Source organism: Tyto alba, unplaced genomic scaffold, assembly GCF_018691265.1.
Source record: "Tyto alba isolate M040663 unplaced genomic scaffold, T.alba_DEE_v4.0 Super-Scaffold_12, whole genome shotgun sequence".
Lineage (NCBI taxonomy): Eukaryota > Metazoa > Chordata > Aves > Strigiformes > Tytonidae > Tyto > Tyto alba.
This window is the reverse complement of record NW_024881274.1, coordinates 6,187,957-6,213,669: the sequence shown is the minus strand read 5'-3', so window position 1 is coordinate 6,213,669 and position 25,713 is coordinate 6,187,957. Positions and strand designations below refer to the sequence as shown.

Genomic DNA, 25,713 nt, shown 5'->3' with positions numbered 1-25,713 from the left:
CATCACCCCGGCGTCACCCCGAATGTCTGGAGTGAGCTCTGCGGGCACGAGCACGTGCACGCACACACCGAGGGCACCTTGGTGTCTACCAGGAATTTCTCCATCACAAACTCTCCCTGAGCGGGGCCTTGGGGATGCTGAGGGTGGCTGGAGGGGGAGCGGGGGGCTGTGGGGTGTCAGACACCGACCCACTGTGGGCATCGCACGTCCCCTGAGGGGTGAGGAGAGCCCGAGGGTGACCTGCCCAGGCCAGGGCTCTGCTCCCGGTACCCGAGGGGGAATGTGAGGCGCAAAGGCCGCCGGCAGCCCCGGCCGTGCCACGGAGCATCACTGTGCTTTGGGAAGCGGCAGCACGGCCACTCCTGCCGGAGCTGGCAGCAGCCCCGGATGGTCCGTGGGAGCCTCCGTGGCCCCGACAGCCCCAGCACAGAGCAGGGGGGGCTGGTGCCAGCCCTCAGCATCCCCCGGGCACAGCACCCCAACCCCACGGGCAGAGCCCGGCCCCAGGCAAGCCCGGGGAGCAGGAGCTGCCGCTGCAGAGCCAAACGCGGCCGCTGCACCCGGGCTCTGCCGGGGCCAGGGAGGCGATGCCAGCGCTGGGGGGGCCTTTTGGGGGCCCAGTGCCGTGGCTTGGTACCCTGAGGCCGTGGGGGTTTGGGGCGGCCAGGGCATGGGGACATTTCTGCATTTGGGTGGGGGGGTGGTGCTGCTGCTGTCAACTTGCACCCCAGGCAGCTGCTGGCCCCGGGGCAGGGGCCGTGTTTGTCCTTGACCCCCCCCCACTCCCCCACCCAGCAGAGCTGAGCCCTTCCCTCCCCTCCGGGCGCCCCTGCGGCTGCTCTGTCTCTTTAAAAGGACTCCAGGCGTGGCTGCGGGACCGACATCCCATCCCAGCCGGACAAGGGACCGGCCAGTCCCGGCCAGTCCCGGCCAGTCCCGGCCAGCCACACTGGCCCACCGTGACCGCAGCCTCCGCAGGTACCGGGGAAAACCCCGCCGGGCTGGGCTGGGGGGTGCTCAGGAGGTGCGGGGAGGGGGGGACAAGGGATGGGGAACCTGCTCGTCCTGCCCCAGCTGGTGCCCTTGGACCCATCTCTAAGGGGGAGGAGGTGGGGGGGTGGGAGCGAGTCCTGGGGCACAGCAGAGGCCTGGGGACACTCGTGACAGGGGTGAGCTGGGCTGGCGCTGCCCGGGCACCCTCCTGTGAGCGATGGGTTTGGGATTGGAGCGGAGGGTGCTGAGCTGGCGGGGGCCGCGCTGCCCGCTGGGGTCCGTCCTCGTGGGCACAGCTCGTGTGTGTGTGTGTGTGTGTCCCCAGCACTGACCCCGCTCCCGCAGCGCGGCCATGGGCGAGTGGGGCTTCCTGAGCTCGCTGCTGGACGCGGTGCAGGAGCACTCGCCCATGGTGGGGCGGTTCTGGCTGGTGGTGATGCTCCTCTTCCGCATCCTGGTCCTGGCCACCGTGGGCAGCGACGTCTTCGAGGACGAGCAGGAGGAATTCGTCTGCAACACGCAGCAGCCGGGCTGCAAACCCGTGTGCTACGACGCCGCCTTCCCCATCTCCCACTACCGCTTCCTCGTCTTCCACGTCGTCGTCCTCTCGGCGCCCGCCGCGCTCTTCGTCATCTTCGCCGTGCACCAGGCAGCCAAGCCGGGGCGCGGGGGGGCCCCCGGCCAGCGCGCCCGCCGCCTCCAGCCCTTCTACGTGGGCAGCGTGGTGGCACGCATCGCGGCCGAGCTGGGCTTCCTGCTGGGGCAGGCGCTGCTCTACGGCTTCAGGGTGCAGCCGCTCTTCGTCTGCCGCCGGCGGCCCTGCCCGCACCGCGTCGACTGCTTCGTCTCCCGCCCCACCGAGAAAACCGTCTTCATCCACTTCTACTTCGTGGTGGGGCTGGTCTCGGCGCTGCTCAGCCTGGCCGAGCTCGCCCACCTCCTGCGCAAGGGCCCCCCGCCCCGCGCCGGCTGCTGCCACCCGGGGGGGCAGCGGGGACCAGCCCCCGGGCAGCCGGCGGGGGCCGCGGTAGAACCGTGCCACCCCAAAGCCTCGCCGCCGCGGGGGGACCTGACGGTGTAGCTGGCCCCGGGTTGCCATTGCTGGCACGAGCTGTGGCCGGTCTCAGCCCCGGTTGGTGCCCAGCAGGCGGCTGCGGGTCGTGTGTGTGTCCCCCCTGCCCCCCGGGGCCCAGCCCTCGCCCCTGGTTCCTGTTGTGGGCGGCGGATGGGCCTCACCCGGCAGCTGCTGGAAAAAAAATACGGACAAAAGGAAAACAAACAGGTCCCATCCCTGCGCAGTGACAGGGACGCCCCTGACATCCCCACACCCCACACCCCCCCGGTGCCAAGCTGGGCTGGGGCTGCCCCCACACCCTGTGTGCAACTGCTGCGTCAGGGCTGGGAAGGGCAAAGCTTTGGGGGTGCTGGGGGAACCCCAAAGGCTTCTGCCCTGGGCCAGCCTTTGGGGATGGCCAGATGGGGGGGGTCTTGGGGTGCCCCCCCGCAGCAAAGACACACACACCCCCCAAAGACTCAGGGTGCTGCAGCCCTGACCATGCTCCCCTCCCTGGGCACCCACACCCTCCCCTGCCCCCCCCAGGTGTCCCCGCAGCAAGAACGAGCCAGGCACTAGAATAAATAAACTTTATTCTGGAGCCAGCCCCCCCCTCCCCGCCCCCCCATTTCCCCCCCATCCTCCCCGTGCCGGCAGGGCCTGGCCCCGCTCCCCGCAAGGCTGGGGCTGGCACTGCCGCGTGCCCCCCACAGCCCCCCAACCCCACCTGGGGGGGGGGCCGGGGCAGGGCCCACCCAGCACTCCCCGACTCTAAAACCACTAAAATCTCAACAACAACAACAAAAAAAAAAAAAAAAAAAAAAAAAAAAATTAATAATAATAAATCGTGTGCCCCCCCCACCCCTCCCACCCCCCCACCCCCCCCAGCAGCGCCCACCGTGCCCCCTCCACCTGCACAGGCCTAAAAACCCCTCCAAACTTTTACAAAGGTTTTAAAACGTATTTATAGATATTTATAGATATTTATATATATATACTTTGCTTTCTTTTCTCTTTTAAATGACTCTGCTTCCTCAGCGTGTGGGGGCTGGCCGGGTCCTCCCCGCCGGACGGCCGGGACGGGGGGGGGTGGCTCGGTGGTCGCGCTCCCATCTGTGCTGGTGCTGGTGGGGCCGGGGCGTCCCCGGGGCCGCGGCCGAGGGTCCCCGCGCCCCTGAAATGTGACTCAACCAACGCGCTTCGCCCGGGGCTGGGGGGGCCGGGGGCTGCGGGGCTCCCCCGCGGGGTCCACTCCGGCGGGAGGGGAGGGAGGAGGGGGGGGCTGCCGAGGAGTCCACCCCCGGGGGGGGCTGCAGCCAGGGCCGAGGCGCTGGGCCCCCCCCCCCGCCGCGTGCCGGCGTGCCGGGCTCTGTCCTGGTGCGCGCCGGGCGCGGGTCATGGCGAGTGCGTGGCCGGGCTGCTGCGGTTGGAGCTGGGCGAAAGGCTGGGGCTGCAGCTGCCCGGGGGGGGCCCCAGGCTGCCCCCCCGGGGGCCGCCCGGCTGCCCCCCCAGCGTGTCCATGCCCTCCGAGTTCTCCAGCATCTCCTGGATGAGGGGCGGCATCGACCCCGGGATCTCCATCTTCAGCGTGATCACCCGCTCGGCGCCTGCGGGAAGGGTCGGGGGTCAGCAGGGCAGGGCACTGCTGGCACCCCCAAACGGGCACCCCCAAACGGGCATCCCCAAATGGGCACCCCCAAACAGGCATTCCCAAACGGGCACCCCCAAACGGGCACCCCCAAACGGGCACCCCCAAATGGGCATCCCCAAACAGGCACCCCCAAACGGGCATTTCCAAATGGGCACCCCCAAACGGGCACCCCCCAAACAGGCACCCCCAAACAGGCACCCTCAAATGGGTACCCCCAAACAGGCACCCCCAAACGGGCATCCCCAAACGGGCACCCCCAAACGGGCACCCCCAAACAGGCACCCTCAAATGGGTACCCCCAAACAGGCACCCCCAAACAGCCATCATCAAACGGGTACCCCCAAACGGGCACCCCAAAACCGTCACTCCCAAACCAGCACCCCCAGCTCTGCTCCTCCCTGGGTGCTGAGGCCAAGGGCCACGACCATGTCCCCCACCCTCGTCCCCTCTGGAGGGTGCTGTGCCCCGGGGGAGGGCCCTGGAGCCCCCCCACCGATGCCGAGCCCCCAGGCCGCTCCCCCGGGACACGGAGCGGCAGGAGGGCGGCCGCCCCCTCCCCAGCGCTCACCCTTGGCGCTGATGCTGCGGAGATCCGTGATCTTCATGAGCATCTTGGGGAACATGTGGGGTTTGTTGGGCCTCCTCTTCCTCACGTAGATCTTCAGCGCCTCCAGCAGCGGCTCCTGCAGCTTGTCCACTTTGTCAGGCTGCTCCAGGTCCTGGCGGTCTGGGAAGGGGACGGTGGTTACGGGGTGCGGGGGGGGGGCAGCACACATCCTGTCGTTCCCCGCCTTGCCCTCCCGTGGGTGCAGATACAGCCCAGCTCCCTGCTCCGGGCCCTGAGGGGCTCGCGGGGGTGGCCGGGCACCATTTGGGGTCTTCTTGGCCAGCTATTTTGGGGAGGATGGCCGGGCAGGCACCGGGGGTCTGCCGGGGGTGCCCATCCCTACACCCACCCCCCCACCTCGGGCACCCACCTCCGCAGATGAGGCAGATGGCGCTGAGCAGCCCCGTCTCGGCGTCGTCCATCTCCAGCGGCAGCAGCTGGTTGGCGAAGGCGAAGACGAGGTCGGTGAGGGGCCCGAACCCCGCGTTGTGCATCTGCGTCCGGTTCAGCGTCAGCCCGTCCGAGAAGGTCATGGTGTCCTGCTCCGGCGTGTAACGCGTGCAGATCCGCAGGATCTGGGGAGGGAGGGAGCGGGGGGCGAGGGCTCAGCCTGGCCCCCCCCCTGCCCCATCCCTGTCCCCCTCCCCTGTCCCCGCTCTCACCAGGATGTCGAGGCAGGCGGCTTTGAGGAGGGTGATCTGGTCGGCGATGGTGAGCGTGGTGAAGCCGGGGAGCTGCTTGGCAAACTCCACCGTCTTGATGATGCACTTGGTGGACAACTCGCTGAACTTGTCCCACAGGTCGATGTCCAGGGACACCCGCTGCTCCGAGCTGTTGTTCTGCAGCGGGAAGCAGGACCTGGGGTGAGGGGGAGCGGGGGGGGGGGGGTGCTGCCCTGCTCCCCACCCCCCCAGACCCCCCGACACTCACCGTAGTGTATTTGCCGAGCTGGCAGAGGGCGGGGAAGGTCTCCTGGTGGGCTTTGCGCACCTTCTCGATGAGCTCCTCCACCTCGGGCGTGATGATGTAGCTCTCCGAGCACTCCGGCTTCGGCACGTCCTTCTTCTTCTTGTTCCGGTCATTGCGGACGGCTGTGGGGATGGCAATGTCATTGTCACCCAGCCCCACTGTCACCCAGCCCCGCTGCCACCCAGCCTCTGCCCAGGGCCGGGGATCAGCCCCGCTGCGCTCCGTCCCCCCAGGGCAGGATGAGGACCCTGCTGGGATCGGGCCCGCAGTGACGAGCAGCCAGCACCATGCAGCTTTCCTTTAAATAAACCCACAAGTTGTTGGGGGTGACACCGCATCCAGGGGGACGCACACACACATACCCCCCCCCCCCCCGGGCCATGGGGACAGCGCTCAGCTCTGCTCGGCAAAGCCGATACAGCAGAGAAAAACACCAGGGAGAGAAAATGGCAGCTGAGCCACCGCGCTCATCATGGGGGTATGTGGGGGACACCCCCAAGGCAGCCCGGTGCAGCCCCCTCCCCATCCCCCCCCCACCTGCAAGGCTCAGCCTCTGTGGGCCTGGGGTGGGGGGCCAGGACCCTCTTTAGATGCAGGGTGAGCTGCACCCCCAGCAGTGCCCAGCATCCCCCAACCCACCAGCCCCCCCTGGGGATCAGGGGCCCCACGGGGTGGGGGGGGCAGGATTCGGGGAGGCAGCTGCGCCCCAGCAGCCATCACCCACCCCCCCCAGCCCCATCACCCACCCCCAGAGATGCTGCACCACGGCGGGGGGGGGGGGGGGGGGGGCACGGCCGGGCACCATGACAACTGGCACGCAGACGCCAGGAGGCCTCGTCAGCATCATTTATCTCTGACATCATCAATCACATGTTGCCCGGGCAACAGCCGGGCTGCGACACAAACCCGGGGGGGGGCCCCACCCCCCCCCCAACACACACACACACCCCCCCAGGCACATGGTGGGGGGTGCCAGGATGGCCCACTGTGCCCAGATCCCCAGCTGCACCCAGGCAGGGTGTCCCTGTCCCCATCTCTGTCCCATCCTCATCCTTGTCCTGGTCCTGTCCCCATCCCTGTCCCTGTTCCATCCTCATCCTCATCCCCGTCCCAGTCCTGTCCCCATCCCCATCCTGATCCTGTCCCCATCCCTGTCCCTGTTCCATCCTCATCCTCATCCCCATCCTGGTCCTGTCCCCATCCCTGTCCCTGTTCCAGCCTCATCCTCATCCCCGTCCTGATCCTGTCTCCTCCCTGTCCCCACCCCTGTCCCTGTTCCATCCTCATCCTCATCCCCGTCCCAGTCCTGTCCCCATCCCCATCCTGATCCTGTCCCCATCCCTGTCCCTGTTCCAGCCTCATCCCTGTCCTGGTCCCATCCCCATCTCTGTCCCTGTTCCATCCTCATCCTCATGCCCGTCGTGGTCCTGTCCCCATCCCTGTCCCTGTTCCAGTCTCATCCACATCCCCATCTCTGTCCCATTCTCATCCCTGTCCCAGTCCCCGTCCCCACCCGCACTCACACTCCTTGGACATGCCGACTTCGAAGCACTTCTGGAGGCGGCAGTACTGGCACCGGTTGCGCGTCACCTTGTTGATGATGCAGTTCTTGTCCCGGTGGCACGTGTACACCATGTTCTTCTGGATGCTGCGGCGGAAGAAGCCCTGGGGACCCCGCACAGCCCGGTCAGCGCCCGGCACGGGGACCCCGGGGACCCACGGGGACGGTGGCCACGGGACTGCGGGGGGGTGGGGGTGGCAGTTCTCACCTTGCAGCCCTCGCAGGCGCTCACCCCGTAGTGGTACCCCGAGGATTTGTCCTGGCAGACGAAGCAGGGCTTGTAGATGCGGGGCAGGGGAGGGGGCGAGGGCGGGCTGGGCACGATCTCCTCCGAGCTGGTGCTCTGCGTCTCCACGGCTGCAGGGAAGGTGACAGCGCTCAGGGCGCGGAGACACCCCCCCCTGCACCACCCGACAGCACCAGGGTCAGCCCTGGGTCCGGTGGTCCTGCCAGCCCCCCCAAATCAATGCTGCCCACCCCAGCCCTGCCCAGCCACGGGGCCGGGTCGTGCGGGGCCGGTGGGGAGAGGACGTGAGCTGGGAAGATGCAACCTGACATTTTCAGGCCACAGAGACGACACGGAATTCAGGCAGACAGAAAAAAAAAAAAAAAAAAGAAAAAAAAGCGGGGATCACAGAAGCCCCCCCAGTGCAGGTGGTGCTGATGGCGGCTGCAGGGCCTGTGCAGTGGGGGGGGGCAGTGCCACACACGCACTCACACGCGTGGGCACACGCGTGTGCACAGCCCAGGGCTGCCTGCTGCACCCCCTCGCCCCAGAGCTGAAGGCACGACACCACCACCCCCCCACCGCCTTTCTGGGAGGGGACAGGCACCCAGCCAGCCCCCCCCCCCAGCACCCTGGTGGGGGACGTCCCCGAGGGCAGTGCTGGCCTCATCCCCACGACAGGCAGCCCCCAGCCACCACGTGCTGCAACAGCCAGTGCCCCCCGCACCCCAAAACCTCGTGGGAGGTGTCTGCCCCCCTCCTGCACCTCAAAATCCCATGGGACGTGTCAGCTCCCTATTGCCCCCCAGGACCAGCCGGGAGGTGCCCGAGCCCCCCAGGACAAGCCCCGTCCCCCCTCCCTGGCACAGCCCCAGTGGGGGGGGGGGGGCATGGTGCAGCCGGGGTGGCAGCACGTGGTGCGGGGTGCAGCCAGGCAGGGGTTAAACGCTCCCCAGCTCCTCCGGGATGTTTGTGAATGTTTTTCTGCAGCGGAGCCAAGTGAACCAGTCAAACAGGATATTAAAGGCCCGGCCCGGCGGGGGAGTCCGGCCCCCCCGCCCCCCCCCCCCCCCCGCCCTGCCGGCCCCTGCGCCCCGAAAAGGGCCCCCGAAAAGGGCCCCCGGGAAGCAGGGAGAGGCCCTGGGCAGGGGCACCCACCCCGGAGCTGAGGCGAGGAGGGGTCCCACTGGGGGCGGGGGGGTAGGTGATGGATTTGGGGTGGGGGGGTCCCCAGCCTGGCTGTGCCACCGACCACTTGCCAAAGGCCGTGGGTGCAAGTGGGGGGGGGCCAGGGAGGGGGGACAACGGGGACAAAGCCACCCACGACGCTTGGACAAGGGGGACGGGGTGGGATGTGAGCGTGGGGGGCACGGGGGCGAGCGTGGGGGGCGCAGGGGCGAGCGTGGGGGGCGTGGGGGCGAGCGAGCCGGGCAGCGCTTCCCGGGCGGCACTGAATAAATCACCGCTGCCACTCGAGGGAGCGGAGCCATTAAAGTGACTGAGCGAACGTCGTCTATAATTTATCGCCTCTTTTATATAATTTAAGAACTTCCTCGTGGAGAGCTGCACTCACAAAATGCAGATTTGACAAGATTTTGATGGGCTGGGTGCGGAAGGGGGGGAAGGGGACCTGGCTCCCCCCGCGCCGGCGCACGCCGGTGTCCCTGGGCAGGCAGGGCTGGGCCAGCACCGCGGGAATCCCCTGCCACCGCAGCCACCGGCAAAGGGACCACCGCGCCCCCCCGGGAGGGGACATGGACAGGGGCACAGCCGCCGGCCCGGCCAGCTCCCCAGGAGCCCCTCGTAACCCCCGCAGGGCAAGGGGAAGGCACAGAGCAGCACCCAAAGGCGCTGAGCAGGCAGGATGGGTGCAAACCTCCCCTGCTCCCATGGGGGTGGGTGCAGGAGGGGCCGGCTGGGGACACGGGGGACCCCCACATCCAGGCTCCCTCCCCCAGCCCCATCTCCTGGAGCAGGAGGGACCCAGGCGGCCTGTCTCCCCCGCCCCACTCCTGTCCCCCCCCCCCCCCCCGTTCGGAGGAAGCGGAGCCCAGCTGCAGACCAGATGCTGCGGCTCCGCCAGCATCCCCGGGTGAACGCGCCGCCCCCGCCCGCGGCCCCACCGGCCGCTTCCTGCCCGCACCGAGGGACCCCGGGGCACCCCGACACCCGGCACCCCCGCCCCGGCGTGGGAAAGCACCCACGGGGCCACACCATGTGCCAGGGCCTGGAGGTTGGGGGGGGGTGGGGGGTGGGGAGGAACGTGACACCCAGGGGTCCCGGCTGCCACCACCCCGGCCAACAACCAGCCATCGCTCCCGGGCAGAGCTGGGGATGGGTCCCAGGGCACCGGAGCAGGGGGGCGAGGGGTGAAGCCCAGCAGTGGGACTCGCCATGGTGGGCAGTGCTGGGGGGCACCCACCCAGGGCTTTCCTGTGGACGAGGATCCCATGTACCGCCCCCCACACACACAATTCCTGCACTCTGAGGGGAGTGGGGTGGGGGAAGGAGGGTGCCGGGAGACCAGAGCCGTGGGGTGCCCCAGACTATGGGGTGCCCAGTCCTGCCTAGGGGACACGGGCACCGCCACCCCACTGGGTCCCCCCGGAGCACCCAGGGGTCCTGCCTGCCGCCTGCACCAGGGAGGGGGGTCCCCACCCCCCCGCGTCACCCATCGGCCACGCTGCTGCCACCCCCCCGGGCCGCAGCGCTGCGCCGGCTGCGCACCCACGGCTGGCACAGGGTGACCGAGCACAGCTCACACGAGGTGACACTGAGGCCACCCTGCGCCCAGTGGGGTGGGTGGTGCCCACACACACCCCAACCCCACGTATCCCCCCACAGCACCCCACAAAACCCCCTGCAGCACGTGGACTACACGCTACCTCCACACACTCCACGTTGGCACGGGATGGCCCCCACCTCGGTGGGCTCCTGCAAGCCCCTCGGCAACCTCCTCGTGCCTCAGCTTCCCCAGCTGGCGTGTGGCGCTGGCCCCAGGCCCCGCTGCAGTGGTGGGAAGGCTCCCCACGCCCCGAACAGTGGCTCTTCCTCCCACACCAGTGAGATGGCATCCCACCGGGCACGGCAATGCCGGCACCGGGCCAGCAGCCAGCACCGTGGGGCCAGCCCCGTCGGGCACAGCTGTCTCTGGGGAAACTGAGGCACGGCCCCCGGCCGCCCCTGAGCCGTGCCACGGGCTGGCACCCCCAGGCTGGGGAGACACGGCACCTCGGTGTGACGTAGGGAATGGGGCACCCGGCCAGGGAGTCCCGCCAGCACCCGCCGCCCACGCGCCTGCCGGGTCACGGTCACCGTGACCAGAGCCCGGGGGTGCCCTGGCCCAGGCAGGGGCCCCGCGCAACACCGAGCCCACACGTCCACCCAGAGCCCTCGGGGAGGGGGCTCTGGCCAGGAGGACCCCATTCCCGTGGGACTAGGAGCACAGAGCGGGGGGACAATGGCCCCCAGCTACCCCACTCAGGCCAGTACAGCCCCAGTGGGAGCTGGGGGGGGGCCCTGAGCTAAGGATGGCGCTGGAGCCCGGGACGCACAGCTCCTGCCAGGCCCTGCCTGCACCCTGCCTGCACCGGAGCTCCACAGGCAGCACCCCCCCCCCTCCGGGGCCCCAAAGGCAGCACCCCCCCACAGAGACCGGGGGAGCCCCCACGGCAGCCCCACGCCATCCCCGGCTGCAGACAAAGGCCCCTCGCACCGCGCTCGTGCCCAATGCCAGCAGAAAGGTCGAGCGGCCCTGAGACAATGGGGGGGAGCGAGACCGGGGGGGGGCTACAGCCACATACACACACACCCCCCCCTCAACCCCACACACACAGCGCCGGCCACGGGCACCACCGCAGGAAGGGTGAACCGGCATCAGGGAGAGGGACTCACCAGCCCCCCCGGGGATGAGGTGCCCCCCTGGCCTCGCTGCACCCCACGGGAGGGCCCCACAGCCCTCATCAGGGTGAAAGTCCTACAGAGCCCGGCAGGACTTTCCCCAGGTCGTTATCGTCACCCGCGGCCCCTGGGCACTGGGCCAGGCCGGCTGGGTGCCCACTGCGGGGGGGACACACACACACACAACATGGGACCCCCCTCCAGCCCACCCAGCCTCTGCTCACCCCTGGCACCACCCTCACCCCCACAGGGTGGGCACAAAGGACAGCGGGTCCCCACATCCCCCCGGGGGTGGCAGCCCCCAGGCTGGAAGGCAACTCGGGGTGCGCTGCCCGTACCCCTGCCTGCTCCCACTGCCTCCACCCCCCCCATTGCACCCCCCAATCTGCGCAGGGCCTGCCCACCCCCAAGGACAGCGGGGGACCCACGGGTAACCCCGGGCAGTGACCGCCTCCCCCCCCCAGGGACACCAGGCAGGATCCCACCAGCAGGACTGTCTGGGCCCCCCCCCCCGGACACCCCACGCAGGGGGACCCGGCCGCGGCGCGGGGGGGTCCCCGCTGGCGCTCCCCCTCCGCCCGTGCAGCGGCAGCAGCAGGCGCAGCGGCTCTGGAGTTAATTGGATTTTCTCAGAGCCCTTATCAGGAGGGAGCGAAATTCCCGGCGGAGCTGGCGCGGCTGCGGACCCCACTCGCGGGAAAGGGGGGTGCGGGGGGGGGGGGGAAACCCCGCCGGGCCCCGGCCCCGCCGTCCCAGCCCTCCCCGAAATAGGACACGGGGTGTTTCTGGCCGGGAGCACGGAGCCGGCGGGGAGGGCGCTGAGCCCGGCAGCCCCCCCCCCCCCGCCCCCGGAGCAACACCCAGCACCCTGCTCAGGCCCCCGCCCACGGCCGAGCCCCCAGCACCCATCGCTCCGCACCCATCCCCGCACCCCGCACCCATCCCCGCAGCCCCGCCCGGCTCAGCGCCGGGTTTGGAGGCCGCTCGTCCCGCCCGGGCGGGCTCCAGCACCGGCCCGAGGCGGCGGTGAGGGGCCCGGCCGCCCCCCGGGGCGCAGGTACCTACAGCGGCCGGAGCTGCTCCAGGGCGGGGGGCGGCGGGGGGCCCCGCGGGGCGCGGGGGGGCCGCGCTCCGGCAGCAGGCAGCCCCGGCCCGGCCCGTAGAAATCCATCCGGAGAAAGGGGCCGGGGGGCAGCCCCGCCACCGCCGCGCCCTCGTACATGGCCCGGGGCCGCGGGGGCGGCTCCCCCCCGGGCCGGCGGCGGGGGCGGCCCCGGGCGGTCAGTGCCCCCCCCCGCGGCAACCGGGCCCCCGGGGCGCCCAGCGCCGCGCTGCCATGGCCCCGCCGCGGCTCAGCCGGGGAGCGGGGCCCCGCCGCTCCGCTCCGCGCCCGGGCGGGAGGCGGAGGAGGAGGAGGAGGAGGAGGAGGAGGAGGAGGAGGAGGAGGAGGAGGGGGAGGAGGAGGAGGAGGAGGAGAGGAAGGCGCAGCCCCGCCGGCTCTGCGGCTCCGGCAGCCCCGGTCCCTCCCGACACCAGCCGCCTCCCCACAGCCTTAACCCGCTCCGCGCCGCGGGGCTGCCCACGCACCCCCCCCGCCCCCTCCACCGGCCGCGGGCGCGCGTGGGGACACACACACGCCGCGGCCCGCGCCACGCGGGAGCGGGCCGGGGGGAATCAGGGGGGGGGCCCGGGGCCGCGGCTCATTTGCCTAATGGGATGCGGGTGAACTGCGGGTGAACCCGGCGGGGAAGGGCTCACCTCGGGCTGACCCCCGGCCGCCCCCCCGGGGTGCGGGTGCCACAGCACGGGGGGGGGGGGGGGGAAGGTGGGCGTGTGTGCACATGCATGTGTGTTCACGCATGTGCCCGCTGCATGATGCGCTTGTTTCCATCCCCACGGCCGAGGGGCCCACGTGTGCTCCCACTACATCGCCCCCGGGGAGGGGAGGGTGGCAAAGGGGGGGAAGATATGTGTGTGTGTGCATGCGTGTTTGTGCATGGGGCAGCCTGTGCACACAGACACGTATGCACATTCCTCCTGCACACACATACATGTGTGTGACACCGTGTCCCTGCTGAGCACAGGAGCAGCTGAACACATGGGGGGCATGTACACGCATGTGCACACCCCCACTGCACATGTGTGTGCTTGCGTGTGGCCTGTGCCAGGCAGAGCACCACATGCTACCCCTCCCCCCTGCGCTGCCCACGCACATGGGCCCCCACCCGAGGGGACACCCTAAACCTGGGGCCACACAACTGGTGACAGCACTGCCCACCCAGACCGGCATCACCCCACACGGCACGGCCAGGACGGACCCACACCAAGGCCCGTGGCGACAGTGGTGCCACCCCCCCACCCCAGGAACCCCCCCCTTGCCACCCCAATTCACCCACCCGCCCTCTCAGCACAGCCACACCGTGGGGCCCAGACTTGTGTGTCCACAGTGGGCACATGGCCTCTGCCATGCCACGGGGGTCTGCTCTGCCCCAGCCCCCCCGCCGGGGTGCCCTTAGAGGGAGAGCCCAGGGGGCTGCAGGGCTCCTCTGACCCCTCCCCTCCCCCATCCTGCCAGGGGCACACACATGGGCACGGCTGGACACGCCAGCCCTGCACAACCACACGCAGCAAGCAGGGAGCGTGCAGGAGCAGACACGCGTGTGCATGCGTGTGTACACGCATGGCAGTACGCACACACACCCCGACGCCGAGGGCACGGCCGAGCTCTGCACACCCACGCGCCCTGGCCCCGCACACGCCAGCAGCCCCCCGACCCCAAAGTGAGCAGCCAGGGCCGCCCCACTTTCACATCCAACCTGCCCCCCCCCTCCGGCGGGGGGGGGGGAGGCGGGGTGGGGTGGAAAACGGGAGGAAAAACAAAAAAAGAATATGAAAAAGGCCGGGAGGTGTGTGCGTGTGTATGTGTGTGCGTGTGTGTCTGCGCAGAGCAGATCAGCAGCGCCTGTTTAAATAATAATAGAAAGTCAAAGGCTTTGCTTAGCCAGCAGGTTTCTGAACAAAAGCCCAGCGCTCCTCCAACTTCCTGCAGCGAACATGACAAATGTCTGCTTTGACTCATTTACCAGCGCTGGAAAGAATGTGGCTGCGACGTTGGGGACGGAGGGGACGCGGGCCGGTGGCCCCGCACGGCTCGGCCACGGCTGTGCCGTGCACGCAGGCCGGCGGCCGCCCCGCCAGGCAGCGCTTCCCGTCCCACGCCGGCGGCAACAGGAAGAAACAGAGATTAAAAACAACAAAAAAAAAAAAAAAAAAAAAAAAAACACACACAAAAAAAAAAAAAAAAAAAAAAAAAAACAAAGCCTTAATGCAGAAGCCAAGAGGAACTGGGCGAGGGGAGCGCCCGGCACGCAGCCCCGCGGTGCGAGGGGGACGGGGACACCCCCCTGTCCCACTGCCACATCCCACCGCCGCGCCAGCAGCGGGGACACACCAGGCTGGGCCCGGCCCCCCCCCCCCCTCGCAGCACCCCCAGCCCTGCTTCCTCCTGGCCCCGCTCACAGGGGCGGCCGATGCTCTCGGGAACACGAGATGCCCCCACGAGCACGATGGGGACCCGGCCCCAAAGCCCACGGGGACCCCACGGGAGACCCCGCTGTGGCGGGCGTGGGCAGCTTGGGGAGCGCAGGGTCGCAGCCCCGGCAGCCAGCGGGACGTGGGCAGGGGGCCCCCGGGACCCCCACGCAAACCCAGCCCGGGATACGGGGTGCCTGGTCCCAGCCCCTTCCCCCCATCCCCACGCCGGCACCTCGGGGCCCCGCAGCCCCCCTCCCGCCCGCCCACTTCAAAAGACCCCATTTATCCCCTTCAGCGGCTTTTGAGCGCGGCGAATTCCCGGCCGGCGCAGGCGGCTCCCCCCGGCCCCCGTGACAGTGATAGAAAACCTCCGCCGTAATGGGCTTTCCCAGGCGCGGGGGCCCAGCGCCCAGCCCGGCCTCATCAATCTTCCCCGAGCGGGGATGGGGGGGCCGGGGGGGTCCCCAGCACCGTACCCCGCAGGAGCTCCCCGGCCCCTGCCCTAAGCGGGGCCCCCCAGCTCCGCCAACCGCTCCCCCCCCCCCACCCCCGACCCGCAGCCCCCGGCCTGTAAGGAGCACGTTTTGCTCATTAATTTTTAAAAATTAATTAATTACGGGGCGCTGCGGGGGAGCGGCTGCGGCGCGGAAGAAACCGGAGCCAGCGGGTAGGGTGACAGGCCGGGCCCGGCCGCGGGGGCCCCCCGTCCCGGCAGCCGAGAGCGGGGCCGGGGGGCCCGGCTGCAGGGGGAGGGGGCCGCGCTGGGGTCCCATTTCCCACAGCCTGGGAACCAGGGCAGAGGGAGGGTCGGGGGGGGGGGGGGGGGGGGCGGTTGGTGGTGCAGCAGGGAGCCCCTCGTGGGGTGATGGGTAGGAATCCCCCCCCCCCCCAAAACCTTCCGTGGGCCAGCGCTGGGTGAGGAGACCCCCAGGTGCCACCGCGGAGCCCCTGGGGACAGGGATGAGGGGCCAGGCACAGCCCCGGCACCACCACACGCACCGACACGCGTGCACACACATGGCACGGGGACACAGGCGTGGAGGCACAGGCACACGCATGGTGGGCCGGGCACTGAGCACGCATACACACCCCACCCCACCCCCAACACGCTTGCTACACACGTGCGCACACCCCCCACACACACACACAAGCAGCCCCAGCTGCGCGCACACGGGCGTGCACGCACACGCGCCGGCGGCGCAGGCGCACAGCGCCACGGACACGCACACGCAGCCAGCTCCACGCACACACGGATGTGCACACCCCCCTTGCACGGCGGGGGGAGGGGGGCATGCACACCCCCCCCACACACACACCCCCCCCCCAGACACAGCGTGCGCACACGGGCATGCACACGCACCCCCACACGTGCCCACACGCCGCTGGGAGTGGGGAGGCCCCACGCCCACCCGGGGTCCCCCCCAGCTGGGGCCCAGTGTGGGGTTCCCACAGCATTCGTGCCGGGGGGGTGGCTGTGCCGGGGGGGAGCGGTCCCCAGGGCCATGTCCAGCACCTCCGCTCACTTCCCCTTTGCCAGGCCTGGCCCCGGCTGGGACGGTGGCACGCGGGGACACCCCACTTTGGGCCGGGGGGTGTAACCTCCCCCCAGCCCCCCCACCCGCGGCAAGTGGGGCAGCCCTCAGCACCACGCACAGGATATGGTCCATCCCATTTCCCTGCACTGGGGGCAAAGTCTGCAGCACCCCACGGGGCCCGATCCGGCACCGGTAGCTCCCCTGCACCCCCAGATCCCCATCCTGACACCCCAGCAGGGTGCCCGGCCAAACCCCAGGGGGGTGGGGGGGGGGGGCCCAGCCGGATCAGCCCCAGGGCTGCGCAGCTGCAGCACATCTGGCGAGGGCGGGTCGGCAGCAGGGCCGGACGCACATCAGGAGGGGGGGGGGCAGTGCCGGGCCCCCCGCAGCCCCCCAGCTGGGACACGGACCCCCGGCCAAAAGCAAGAGTGGGGGCCTCCCAAATACTGCAAGACCTACACAAACAGGGCACCCACCGGGCTGTTGGGGGGGGGGGCAGACAGGGTGCCCCCACCCCCTGCGTCCTCCCAGGATCCCACCCCAGTGGGGAAGGCCAAGGGGAAACTGAGGCACAGTTCAGCTGGCTGCCATCAGCCCCAGGGCACCCTCCAGCCCTGCCCGGTCCCCAAAAGGGGGGACACGGGACAGGCGCCCCCCCCCAGCTCGTTCCCACAACACCGTGCGGCGGGAATGGCCCCAGAGCCAGCGCGGGGGAGGGGCCCCACCCACCGCCACCCAGTCGCTGAACTGGTCCCACTGGGTCCCACCGCCGTCGGGGCGGCTCCGGCGGGGGACAGCGCCCGGGGCCGGCCCTGCCCGGGCCTGCACCGTCCCCCGGGGCCAGGGAGGGGGGGGAGCGGGGATGGGGGGGGTGCCCTGCCACGCCCCGACCCACGGGAGCCTCCCCGACGGCGGGTGCCGCGGGGCACCCATGCCGGCACGGCGCGGGAACGGGCAAGGGCACCCATCCACAGCGGTGCCGGGCGTGGGGAAGGAGGTGGGGAGGGGGGGGGGGGGGGTCTGGCTGCCTCCCCACGGCACCCAGCGAGCGTCCGGGGAAACTGAGGCACGCCACGAGTCCGAGGGCTGGGGTCCCGGCGCGGGGAGGACCCCGGCAGGAGCCCACCTCCAGCGGCTCCCAGCTGCCGGCGCGGCAGGGCGGTGATTACCGGGGCCGTGATGGACGACCCTGTCAGGGGGAAATGGAATCAGGAGCAGACGCGATGATTGCCTTCATCGCCTCCCCCACGGGCGGCCCCCGCGCCGCCGGCGAACAAAGAGCCGCCGCGGGGACGCAGCGCAACCCCGGCCCCCCCGGCCCCGCCGAGCCCCCCATCTCCCAGCCCGGCGGCGGTGGGTGCCGGGGACGGTGACAGCCGACTAAGCAGGGCCAGCTGGGCCGTTAACAGCCGGGGTATAAACACGGCCATTAACGAAGGCGGCCACACAGCAGCAATTAACTGACACACACCCCGCCGAGCGCCACTGCCCGCTCCGTGCCTCAGTTTCCCCAGCGGCAGCGCTAACGGGGATACACGGGGAGAAGCGCCCCGCGCTCGTTTCCCACCGGGCAGGAAGCCCGTGCCCCCCAAACAGAGCACCCCACGGGTGGGTTGCTGTGGGGGCTGGGGGTAAGGAGACACCCCCCAAACCCCCCCACACATCCCCCACCAGTGCCGGTGCTGGAGCAGCAGCCTGGGGACAACACTAAAGTCCCACACTGGGGACAGGCGCTGGCACAGAGGGGTCCCCGCACACACACCCCCCCAAGTGCTGGGGGTCGTGTGTGTGTCCCCCCCACCCCATGGGGTCGCGGTACTCACTGGCGGGCGAGGGGGTGCTGTATCCGCTGACAGGCAGCTGGTGCTGGATGCCAGCCAGGGTGCTGGGGGGCGAGAGCCCCCCCAGCATGTGGGGGAAGAAGAAGGCGTAGGGGGGCACAGGGTAACCGTTGAGGTGCCCCCCACCGGGCGTGGGGCAGGAGCTGCTATTGCTGGCCATGGCAGGGCTCTCCGGCGTGGATGGGGGGGGGGCTCTCAGGCTCAGGCGGGGGCCGAGAAGAGCATGGGGCCCGTGGGCGACCCGCTGCCCGGCGGCTGTCCTCGCTGGCTCCTGTGACACTGTGGGGGGGGAGCAAAGAGAGGGGAAGGGGGTTAGCAGAGGGGCTGGGATGCCTGGCCCCCACCACCGTGCCTCAGTTTCCCCAGACACCCCAACCCACACCCCCCGCCCCCCTCCCTTCTTCCCCAAGGGCCGCATCCCCTCCCAGCCCCAGGAGGGCGCAGCCGGCCGGGCCCCGCGCTCCCCACGAGATTAACGACAATCCCCCAGATTAACGACACCGGGCCCGGCAGGCACCGGTCACTAATCCTGGTTTAGCGGGCGAGGGGACGGCGTGGGGACACTGTTGGCCCCACGAGGCACCCCCGCAGCCAGGGGCCATGCCACGGCCCCAAACCTGCTCCCCCAAGCCTGCCCTGGCAGCAAGGGTGCAGAGGGGGGGTGCAGGGGAGGCAGCACTCCCTGTGACAGCCCAGGGGGCTGCAAGGCAGCCGGGGGGGGGGGGGGACGGGGACGGGGACGACAGGCACGGGCACGCTGGGGTCCCCTGAGGACAGCGGCTCCGCTCCAGCCCCGCTCTCTACCGTTGCAGCCGCACGCCCCCGCCAGCTCCGCTCCCCCCACACCTGCACTGAGCGCGAGGGGGCTCAGCCACCTGGCCCCAGGTGGGACAGGAGGGGGCTCATCGCCCCCCCTGGGGCCAACACCCAAAGGGGCTCCTCCTGGCCGCTTGCCACAGGGCTAGTAGCCTCTGCCCATCGCGGCGCAGCCCTCGCCCCGCACCATCCCGGCAGCTCCCACGCCAAGCCGGCGGGCCACGGAGCCCACTGCCCAGGCCAGGAGTGGGGAGGGGATGGGGGGGCGGCGGTGGGAAGGGGGACACGGGGCTTTCACAATCCCGGGCTGGCTGTTTATTTAAGCGCTGGCGCGGGGCCCGGCGGGGGCTGTTTATTTGCCGAGAGTGCTGGCTCCCGGCCCCGCGGAGGCGGAAAAGGATCCAGAGGAACAAGGCTGGGCCGCCCGGCGAGGCACTGGGGAGGGGTTGGGCTGGGCACGGCCCTGCCCCCCCCCCCCCCCCTCCACACCCCTCCAGCACCCAGCTGGGTGCACCCACTGGAGGCAGGACCCCCATCCTCCCAGCTCCCACCAGCACCCACAGCCCCAACGCTGCCCCCCACACCCGTGGGGAGATCCAGGGTCCAAGCTGCCCCCAGGGTGGGCGCCCGGCAATGGCTGGGGTGGGGGGGGGGTCACGTTGTTGATTGTGTGGCCCCCCCCCCCCCCGACACACACACACACACACACACCCCGGGTGGGATTCCCACAGGCACCGTCGTGGCACGATGCCGGACACCGGGTCAGCATCCGCCTGGGCACAGCGGCCGTGGCTCAGCCCTGGGGAGGGGACAGATCTCGCAGGGATGGGGAGCCCGTGTGTGGCCCCCCCCCCCATCGGCACACCCTGTCCCCCAGGGCAAGGAGGGGGGGGCTGCCCATGGCCCCCCCAGCCAGGCCGTGGCCCCCGAGCTGCGCTGGCTGGGGGGAACAGAGGGGAGGGAGGCGCGGGAAGAACTGTTTATGTTCGCCGGTGCCAAGAGCTCGCCGGGCACCCCGCCAGCCGCACCGGGGCCCAATTACTCAACCCCGCTCCTGTCCCCCCCCACCCCTCCCACCGTCCCCCCTCCCGCACGCCACTGGCCTGGGACCAAGCGAGGCCAGCACCGCCAGCCTGGCCACCGTGCACCCCAAACCTGGCAGACACAGGCAGCTGCTGGCCCCCCCCGGCCCCTTCCCGCTGCCCCCCACGGGACCAGCAGCAGCCAGGAGGGGCTGGGGGGGGGCCCCCCCCGCCGGCCCCGCTCCCGTGGGTCCCTGTGGGCAGAAGGAGGCACAGCCCAGAGGAGCCCCCACAGGCGCCTGTGCCGGCACAGACCCCAGCACACGGCTGCTCCCCAACCTCCCAGACAGGGGTGCTGGGGGTCCCAAATGAGGGTCCTGCTCCCTGAGCACCCCAGGCTGGCAGCGTGGGGCTGGGGGCTGTGCAGCCCCTCGGCGGGGGCCCACGCTCACCCTCCCCGGCGCCTTTTCCTCCAGTCCCCGGCAGGAGCTGGACGGGGCCTGGAGCTTCCTGGAATCCGGTGTCTCGTTCCAGCCCCGCGGAAAACACGGCCACGGGGCCCCGGGCCAAATCCCAGCCACGAGGAACCTCCCGCTCAGGCCGGGGGTGGCCCCCGGGAGCGGACGGACGCACGGACGCACAGACCAGAGCCGTTCCCAGGGCCGGCAGCAGCGCGGCTGGGGTGACCACGACCCCAACCAGGGCACAGAACCCACCCCGCGCACCCAGACAGGCCGGGCAGCGCTGGCACAACCCCACACACACACACACACCCCCGCCCTGAGACCCCCCAGCTGTGACCCCAGGCTGGATTTGCTGCCCACACCCAGGCAGGGCCGCGTCCTGCTCTCGGCACAGCCAACGCTAACCGCAGAGCGACCGGGATTGCAGCGGGACGGTGGCACCGCGACACTCACCACCACCCCACCCCCCCCCCGCAGCAGCCACCCCCAGCCCTGCCCGCCGAGGCTGGGCAGCACCCCCCCCATCCCACCCCCCCACAGGCTCCCCGAACCCCCTCCGTGCAGGCGGCACCCCCAGCCCCCGGTGCCCATGTCACACCACCAAACCCAGCCGCGCTTCCTGCTGGGGCACACGGCGATGGCAGTGCCAGCGCCCGGATGTGACAGGCCGGTGAGCGGGGGCACCGCCCTGTGTGTGTGTGTGTGACCCACCCCCCCCTCCCCGTGGGGGCAAGCGGGGTTGCTGTGGGGTGCCTGGTGGGGCGGCGGGCAGCGATCGGGCCCTTCCTGTCATGCCTGCGGGCACCGTGCTCCCGGCCGCAGCTTCCCCTCGCCGCTCTCGATTCCCGGGTGGGCCAGGTTTCGGTTCAGCCCCGGCCCCCTGTCATCCCAGACCCTGTCACCACTCTCCCCTGTCAACCCTGACCCCCGACACCCCAGAGCCCACCGCCCCAGCCCCCTGCCAGCCCACTCTGCTCCCCAAATCTGGCCAGGGTGGCTGCTGCCCGTGTCCCCCCATCCTCACCGGGACAGGTCACGGGGACACCCCGGTGCCGGGCCACCCCTGCAGCACATTGGCAGAGGGAGGGGGTGCCGTGCCCCCCAGCACGGGGGGAGCAGGGTGGCCCCGCTCCGCTGGCAGCCTCCCGGGCAGGGCAGGAAGCACCCACGGAGCCGCTCTGCGGTCACAGCCTGCGGTTTCCTCGCTGCTGGCAGCGCCCGGCCCGGGGCAGCCTCACACGCGATGCCAAAGGCCTGGCTGTTCCCCACCACCACCAGCCCCCCCACACCCACCCCCCCCCGGCAACCCCAGCTCTCCCTGGGCCAGCCAGCGCCGTGCGGGGGTGTGAGGTGCCCCCCCCTTGTCAGGGCCGCTGAGCGAGACCCCCTCCCCGTATCCCTGAAGCATCTCGGCCGTGAGTCACCGTCACGTTTCTCACGTCCCCGGGCGGGCGTGAATCATGCCCCAGCCCAGCAGCAGGACCAGAGCCGGCGGCACAGGCACCCTGCGCCAGAGCTGGGGCTGCTCGCAGCCCCCATCCGAGGGGATCCGGGGGTGCTGGGGCCGCTGTGGACCCCAGGACCTGCACACCACTCCCCAGGGCCAGCGGCACACCCAGGGGCTCGCTCAGCCCCCTCCCCACAGGTCCCTGGGCAGCACCGGTGTCCCCACGCCACTTCCCCCAGCACAGACACAGGGCCAGGGACACCGCGCTGGCTGGTGGGGACGATGTCGGTGACAGCCTCCCCACCCCGTGGGGGCACACAGGCACCCCAGGGAGCGGCTGCCAGCCCCACGGCACGGGTCCTCGCCCTCGCACCCCCACATCCCCACTGCCGGCTGGGAGCCACAAACTGAAATTCCACCTGTCGCAGCCGGGCCGGCTCCGGTTACGCCGGGAACGCGCCGCTCCGGTTACACCTCCCGCACCCGCCGCCAGACACGCCATTCTTCTGCGGGAACAGGTGCCCCCGGCCCCCGCCACGGCCCCCGCCACGGCCACGGCTGTGCCACGCCGCCACCGCCCCGCCAGATCCTGGAAGGAGCGAGCCAGCCCGGCTCAGCCCCAAAGGCCCAGCGGTGCGCAGACCAGCCTGACCCCCCCAGCACCCTGGGGACCCCCACCCACAGAGGGAGCACCCCAGGGCCCAGCCTGGCCCCCACCCTGCAGCACAGCTCTGACCCTCAGGACGAACCCACGGAGCCGTGGGTCCTGCAGCCGTGCCCACTGCCAGTGGGGTCACGGTGCTGGGGTGCCCCATTCCGGCTCCCCCCCTCCCCGGGATTGCGCCACGGCAGCCGCTCGCAGCAGCCCCCGGTTGTTTTTAGCCCTGGATGCGGCGCGCAGCCGGCGCCCTGGGAACGGCGTGCCGGGAACAGCGCGGCCCCAGACAGCCCTTTCTGGCTCGGCGACAGCCGGCAGACAAGTGCAGCCGGCTGCACCGCCGGCCCGCGGCACGGGGCCACTCGGGACACGGCGCCCGGGGCCGGCGTGGGTGGACCCAGTGGGCAGGCGGCCACGCGACACCCCTGGACACTGGGATTTGGTGGCACCGTGCCCCTGGCCTGGGCAGAACTGGGATCTGGCGTACCTGGGGGGGGTCCAAACCGCCCCCGGGGCTGCAGGGAACCGCGAGCAGGCCGGCAGCGGGAGGGCGTGCAGCCGTGTGCCGCTGCCATGTCCCCTGTCACAGCCTGGCAGCCGGGGCCGGCGGAGGCCGGGGCAGGCGCACGGGGCCCCCCTGCCACGAGCCACCCCCCGCTAAGCCACCTCCAGCCGCAGGGAGATTAACCTATTTTCCGTAATCAGCACATGTGTCACCGCAGATATGATCGCAGCCCCCCCACCCCACACCCCGCCTGCTGGCACCACAGCCCTTCCTCCCCCCACCCCGGGGCTGGCACTGCCATGGCGGGGGGGGGGGCCCTGTGGCACAGCGGTACCCCATGGCGTGGGGATGCTGGGGGGGCTCTGAGAACGCACTGAGAGGGTCCAACAGTTCCGCCAGCTGAGAGCTGCCCCCTAAAGCGCTGCAGCAGCACCCTGAAAAGGGCCGGGGGGGGGATCCCAGAGCCCAGCCACCCCCTCGGCAGCGGCACCGGCGCAGGGCCTTGCCGGAGCGGGTGGCCCGGGGCACACTCAGCCCGCGGCCGAGTGTGGCACGTTGACACGCCAGAGCCTCCTGGTTATAAATAGAGCTGGAGCCGCGGAGCTGGTGAATCCCAGCGCCGCAGGGCAGGCGCCGGCACGGGCCCTCCCCAGGCTCGGTCGCCGCGATGCCGCTCCCGGCACGGGGCCCGAGCACCGGGGACACGGCGGGTGCGCGAGGACATCCGGGTGTTCCAGTTGGGATGGGGCACCCGCCAGCACCGTGCAGCACGGGACGGGGCGCGGGGCCCTGCCCTCCTCCCCGGTATCCCTGTGCCCACCGGTGGCAGCCGTGTCACCCTGGGGGGGGGGGGGGGGGGGGGGGGGGGGGCCCACGAGCAGTGGGTGAAGGGGCCGAGCACCCACCAGCATCCTGGGCATGAGCACCCACGGGGCCACTCGTGTCCCCGCGCCGCAGCAAGGTCACCCCCAAGGGCAGGGTGCGGGGCCCATGGGTGACATATGGCCCGGGAGTGGTGGCCACGGGGCCGCTAAGCCACCGAGCCGTCACCCGCTAATCCCGGCACAGAACGGCCGGGGTGTTGCACCCAGAGCCGCCGGCCGGTGCCTGCCCAGCACCCCTGAGCGGGACGGGCACCCCCGCGGCGGGGACTGATGGCACCACGGGGAAGTACCCCCGTGTCCGTGTGTCCGTCCTCCCCACCACCACCACACCAGCACCCACCGGGCTGCGGGGTGGCCCCTGTCACCCAATAAGGTCAAAGGTCAGAAGCACAGATTCGGGGGGGGGGGGGGGGGGGCACCCCAGCTCCAGCGGGGCTCTGCCCTCACAACCACCACCCCCATACACACACACACTCCCGGATGCTGCTGCCCGTCCCCGTGGGCCTCCCCCCCCCTGCTCCTCAACACGGGGGAGCACCCGGTGCCCCCCCCCCCCTCGGCTGCCGCTGCCAGGGTCCCCCCGGGGCTCGGCCACCCCCGGGGCTGTGTTGCGGGCTGGGGGGGGGTGGCAGCAGCCGGCGCCCCCCGCCCGGCCCCCCCCCCGGCCCCGCCGCCGCGCCAGCGCCCTGTCAGCCGCGGAGAGCGATGGCTTCCTCCGCCCGCCGGCCAGGAAACGGCGCAGACGCCGCTCCCGCCCCCCGGCCCCGGCCCCCACCGCCCCCCGCGCTCCCGGCCCCGCTCACCCGCCGGGCCCCGCCGTCTGCGCCCCGGCCCCCCCCGCACCCCGAAAAGGGGGAAGCGGCCCCGGCCCCCCCCCCCCCCCCCCTCCGCCGCGCCCGCCCCCGCCGCGGAGCGGGGCGGGGAGGGGGGGGGGGAACGTGGCTGCGCGTACCGGTGACCCCGGAGGGTGGGGGCGGGGACGATCCCGCGGGGGCACCCCCAGCTCTGCGCTCTGTGGTGTCCCGGTTTCCCCCCCCCCACCCCGGAGCGGCGGGGGTCCCTCAGCCCTCACCGGGACCGGGACGGAGGAGGGAGCCAGCGCTGCCGCTCGGGAGCGCCCCAGCCAGCCGGTACTGGGAGGGGGGAACCCAGCACCGGTAACCGGGCCGGGGGGGCGGCCAGCACCGCCAAACCGGGAGGGGGGGCAAAGCCACGGTCCTGAACCGGGGCGGGGGGCAGCACTGTCCCTCCGGGGCTCACGGCGGCCTCTGCCAGGCGGGGACCCCACCACGGGGACGCAGCGACGGGGATCCCCCCGTTACCGGAGGGGGATCCCCAGCACCGCCTCCGGGGGATTGGGGTGGAGGGGGGAACCCACCGCCCTGGGACCTCCCGGGGCAGGACCCCCCCCAAAAGGGGACACCCCACCACCTCCATCCACCGAGACGGGGGTGGGGAGGAGGTGGGGGTGTCCCCGGTGCATGGCGGGACAGCACCCACGACCCTCACCCGGTCCCAGCACCCCCGTGAACGCGGCGACCTCCCCCCGGCCCACCCCCCACCCCCCCCCCCGACACCGGCACGACGCACCGTGTCCCGCCGCAACGGATTCCCACCCACCCCACCCCCCCGCTTCCAGCACCGGGGAGGCGGTACCGGAGCCGCGACAAGAGCCTCTCCTCCCCCTCCCCACCACCGGGCCCACTCGTTACCTGCTCACGGAGACTCCCCACCGAAATCCTTAAAACCGGGAAGCTCCCGGGGGCGGGCGCATGGCGGCGGCACCGGGGCGACCCGGGCTAAAGGATGGAGGAGGGGGGTGGGGGGGGAAAAGGGGGGGGTAGGGGAGGGTAACGAGGTGGGGGGGGAGGGGGAGGTTTAACGAGCGGCGGCCGCGGCCATTGCGAGTCATGTGCTCGCGGGGAAACTTTACCCGGGGCTGGGCCGGGCGGGGCGGCGGCGGCGGCGGCGGCGGCGGGCGGGGGCAGCGCGGGAGGACGCCCCGCCTCTCGCCCCGCCCCTCTCCCCGCCCACGCCCCGCCCCGC

General features: G+C 71.5%; 3 protein-coding genes across 6 annotated transcripts; 2 read left to right on the top strand and 1 right to left on the bottom strand.

Moving 5' to 3' along the window:
* The first annotated feature begins 896 nt into the window (after nucleotides 1–896).
* Nucleotides 897–2,327, top strand: GJD3 (gap junction protein delta 3). Of its 3 annotated transcripts, none has more exons than XM_033004123.2 (2): nucleotides 897–978; nucleotides 1,319–2,327. In XM_033004123.2, exon 2 carries the CDS (start codon nucleotides 1,346–1,348, stop codon nucleotides 2,072–2,074), a length of 729 nt encoding a protein of 242 aa, XP_032860014.2. In that variant the 5' UTR covers nucleotides 897–978; nucleotides 1,319–1,345; the 3' UTR covers nucleotides 2,075–2,327. The 3 variants fall into 3 exon arrangements, with proteins under 3 accessions (XP_032860014.2, XP_042643228.1, XP_032860013.2); XM_042787294.1 differs by having other exon boundaries at nucleotides 934–978; nucleotides 1,391–2,327; XM_033004122.2 differs by having other exon boundaries at nucleotides 940–978; nucleotides 1,339–2,327.
* Nucleotides 2,328–2,994: 667 nt separating this feature from the next.
* On the bottom strand, nucleotides 2,995–25,611 carry RARA (retinoic acid receptor alpha). Of its 2 annotated transcripts, XM_042787274.1 has the most exons (9): nucleotides 25,380–25,611; nucleotides 17,854–18,150; nucleotides 7,044–7,192; nucleotides 6,798–6,939; nucleotides 5,236–5,396; nucleotides 4,968–5,144; nucleotides 4,676–4,880; nucleotides 4,267–4,425; nucleotides 2,995–3,654 (listed from the first exon to the last, which is right to left on the bottom strand). In XM_042787274.1, exons 2-9 carry the CDS (start codon nucleotides 18,029–18,031, stop codon nucleotides 3,443–3,445), a joined length of 1,383 nt encoding a protein of 460 aa, XP_042643208.1. In that variant the 5' UTR covers nucleotides 18,032–18,150; nucleotides 25,380–25,611; the 3' UTR covers nucleotides 2,995–3,442. The 2 variants fall into 2 exon arrangements, with proteins under 2 accessions (XP_042643208.1, XP_042643209.1); XM_042787275.1 differs by lacking the exons at nucleotides 17,854–18,150; nucleotides 25,380–25,611 and adding an exon at nucleotides 12,027–12,263.
* LOC122152840 (translation initiation factor IF-2-like) lies at nucleotides 15,688–17,840 on the top strand. The gene is made up of 2 exons (XM_042787290.1): nucleotides 15,688–17,107; nucleotides 17,146–17,840. The coding sequence occupies exon 1, from the start codon at nucleotides 16,154–16,156 to the stop codon at nucleotides 17,093–17,095; it is 942 nt and encodes a 313-aa protein (XP_042643224.1). The 5' UTR covers nucleotides 15,688–16,153; the 3' UTR covers nucleotides 17,096–17,107; nucleotides 17,146–17,840.
* Nucleotides 25,612–25,713: the final 102 nt, after the last annotated feature.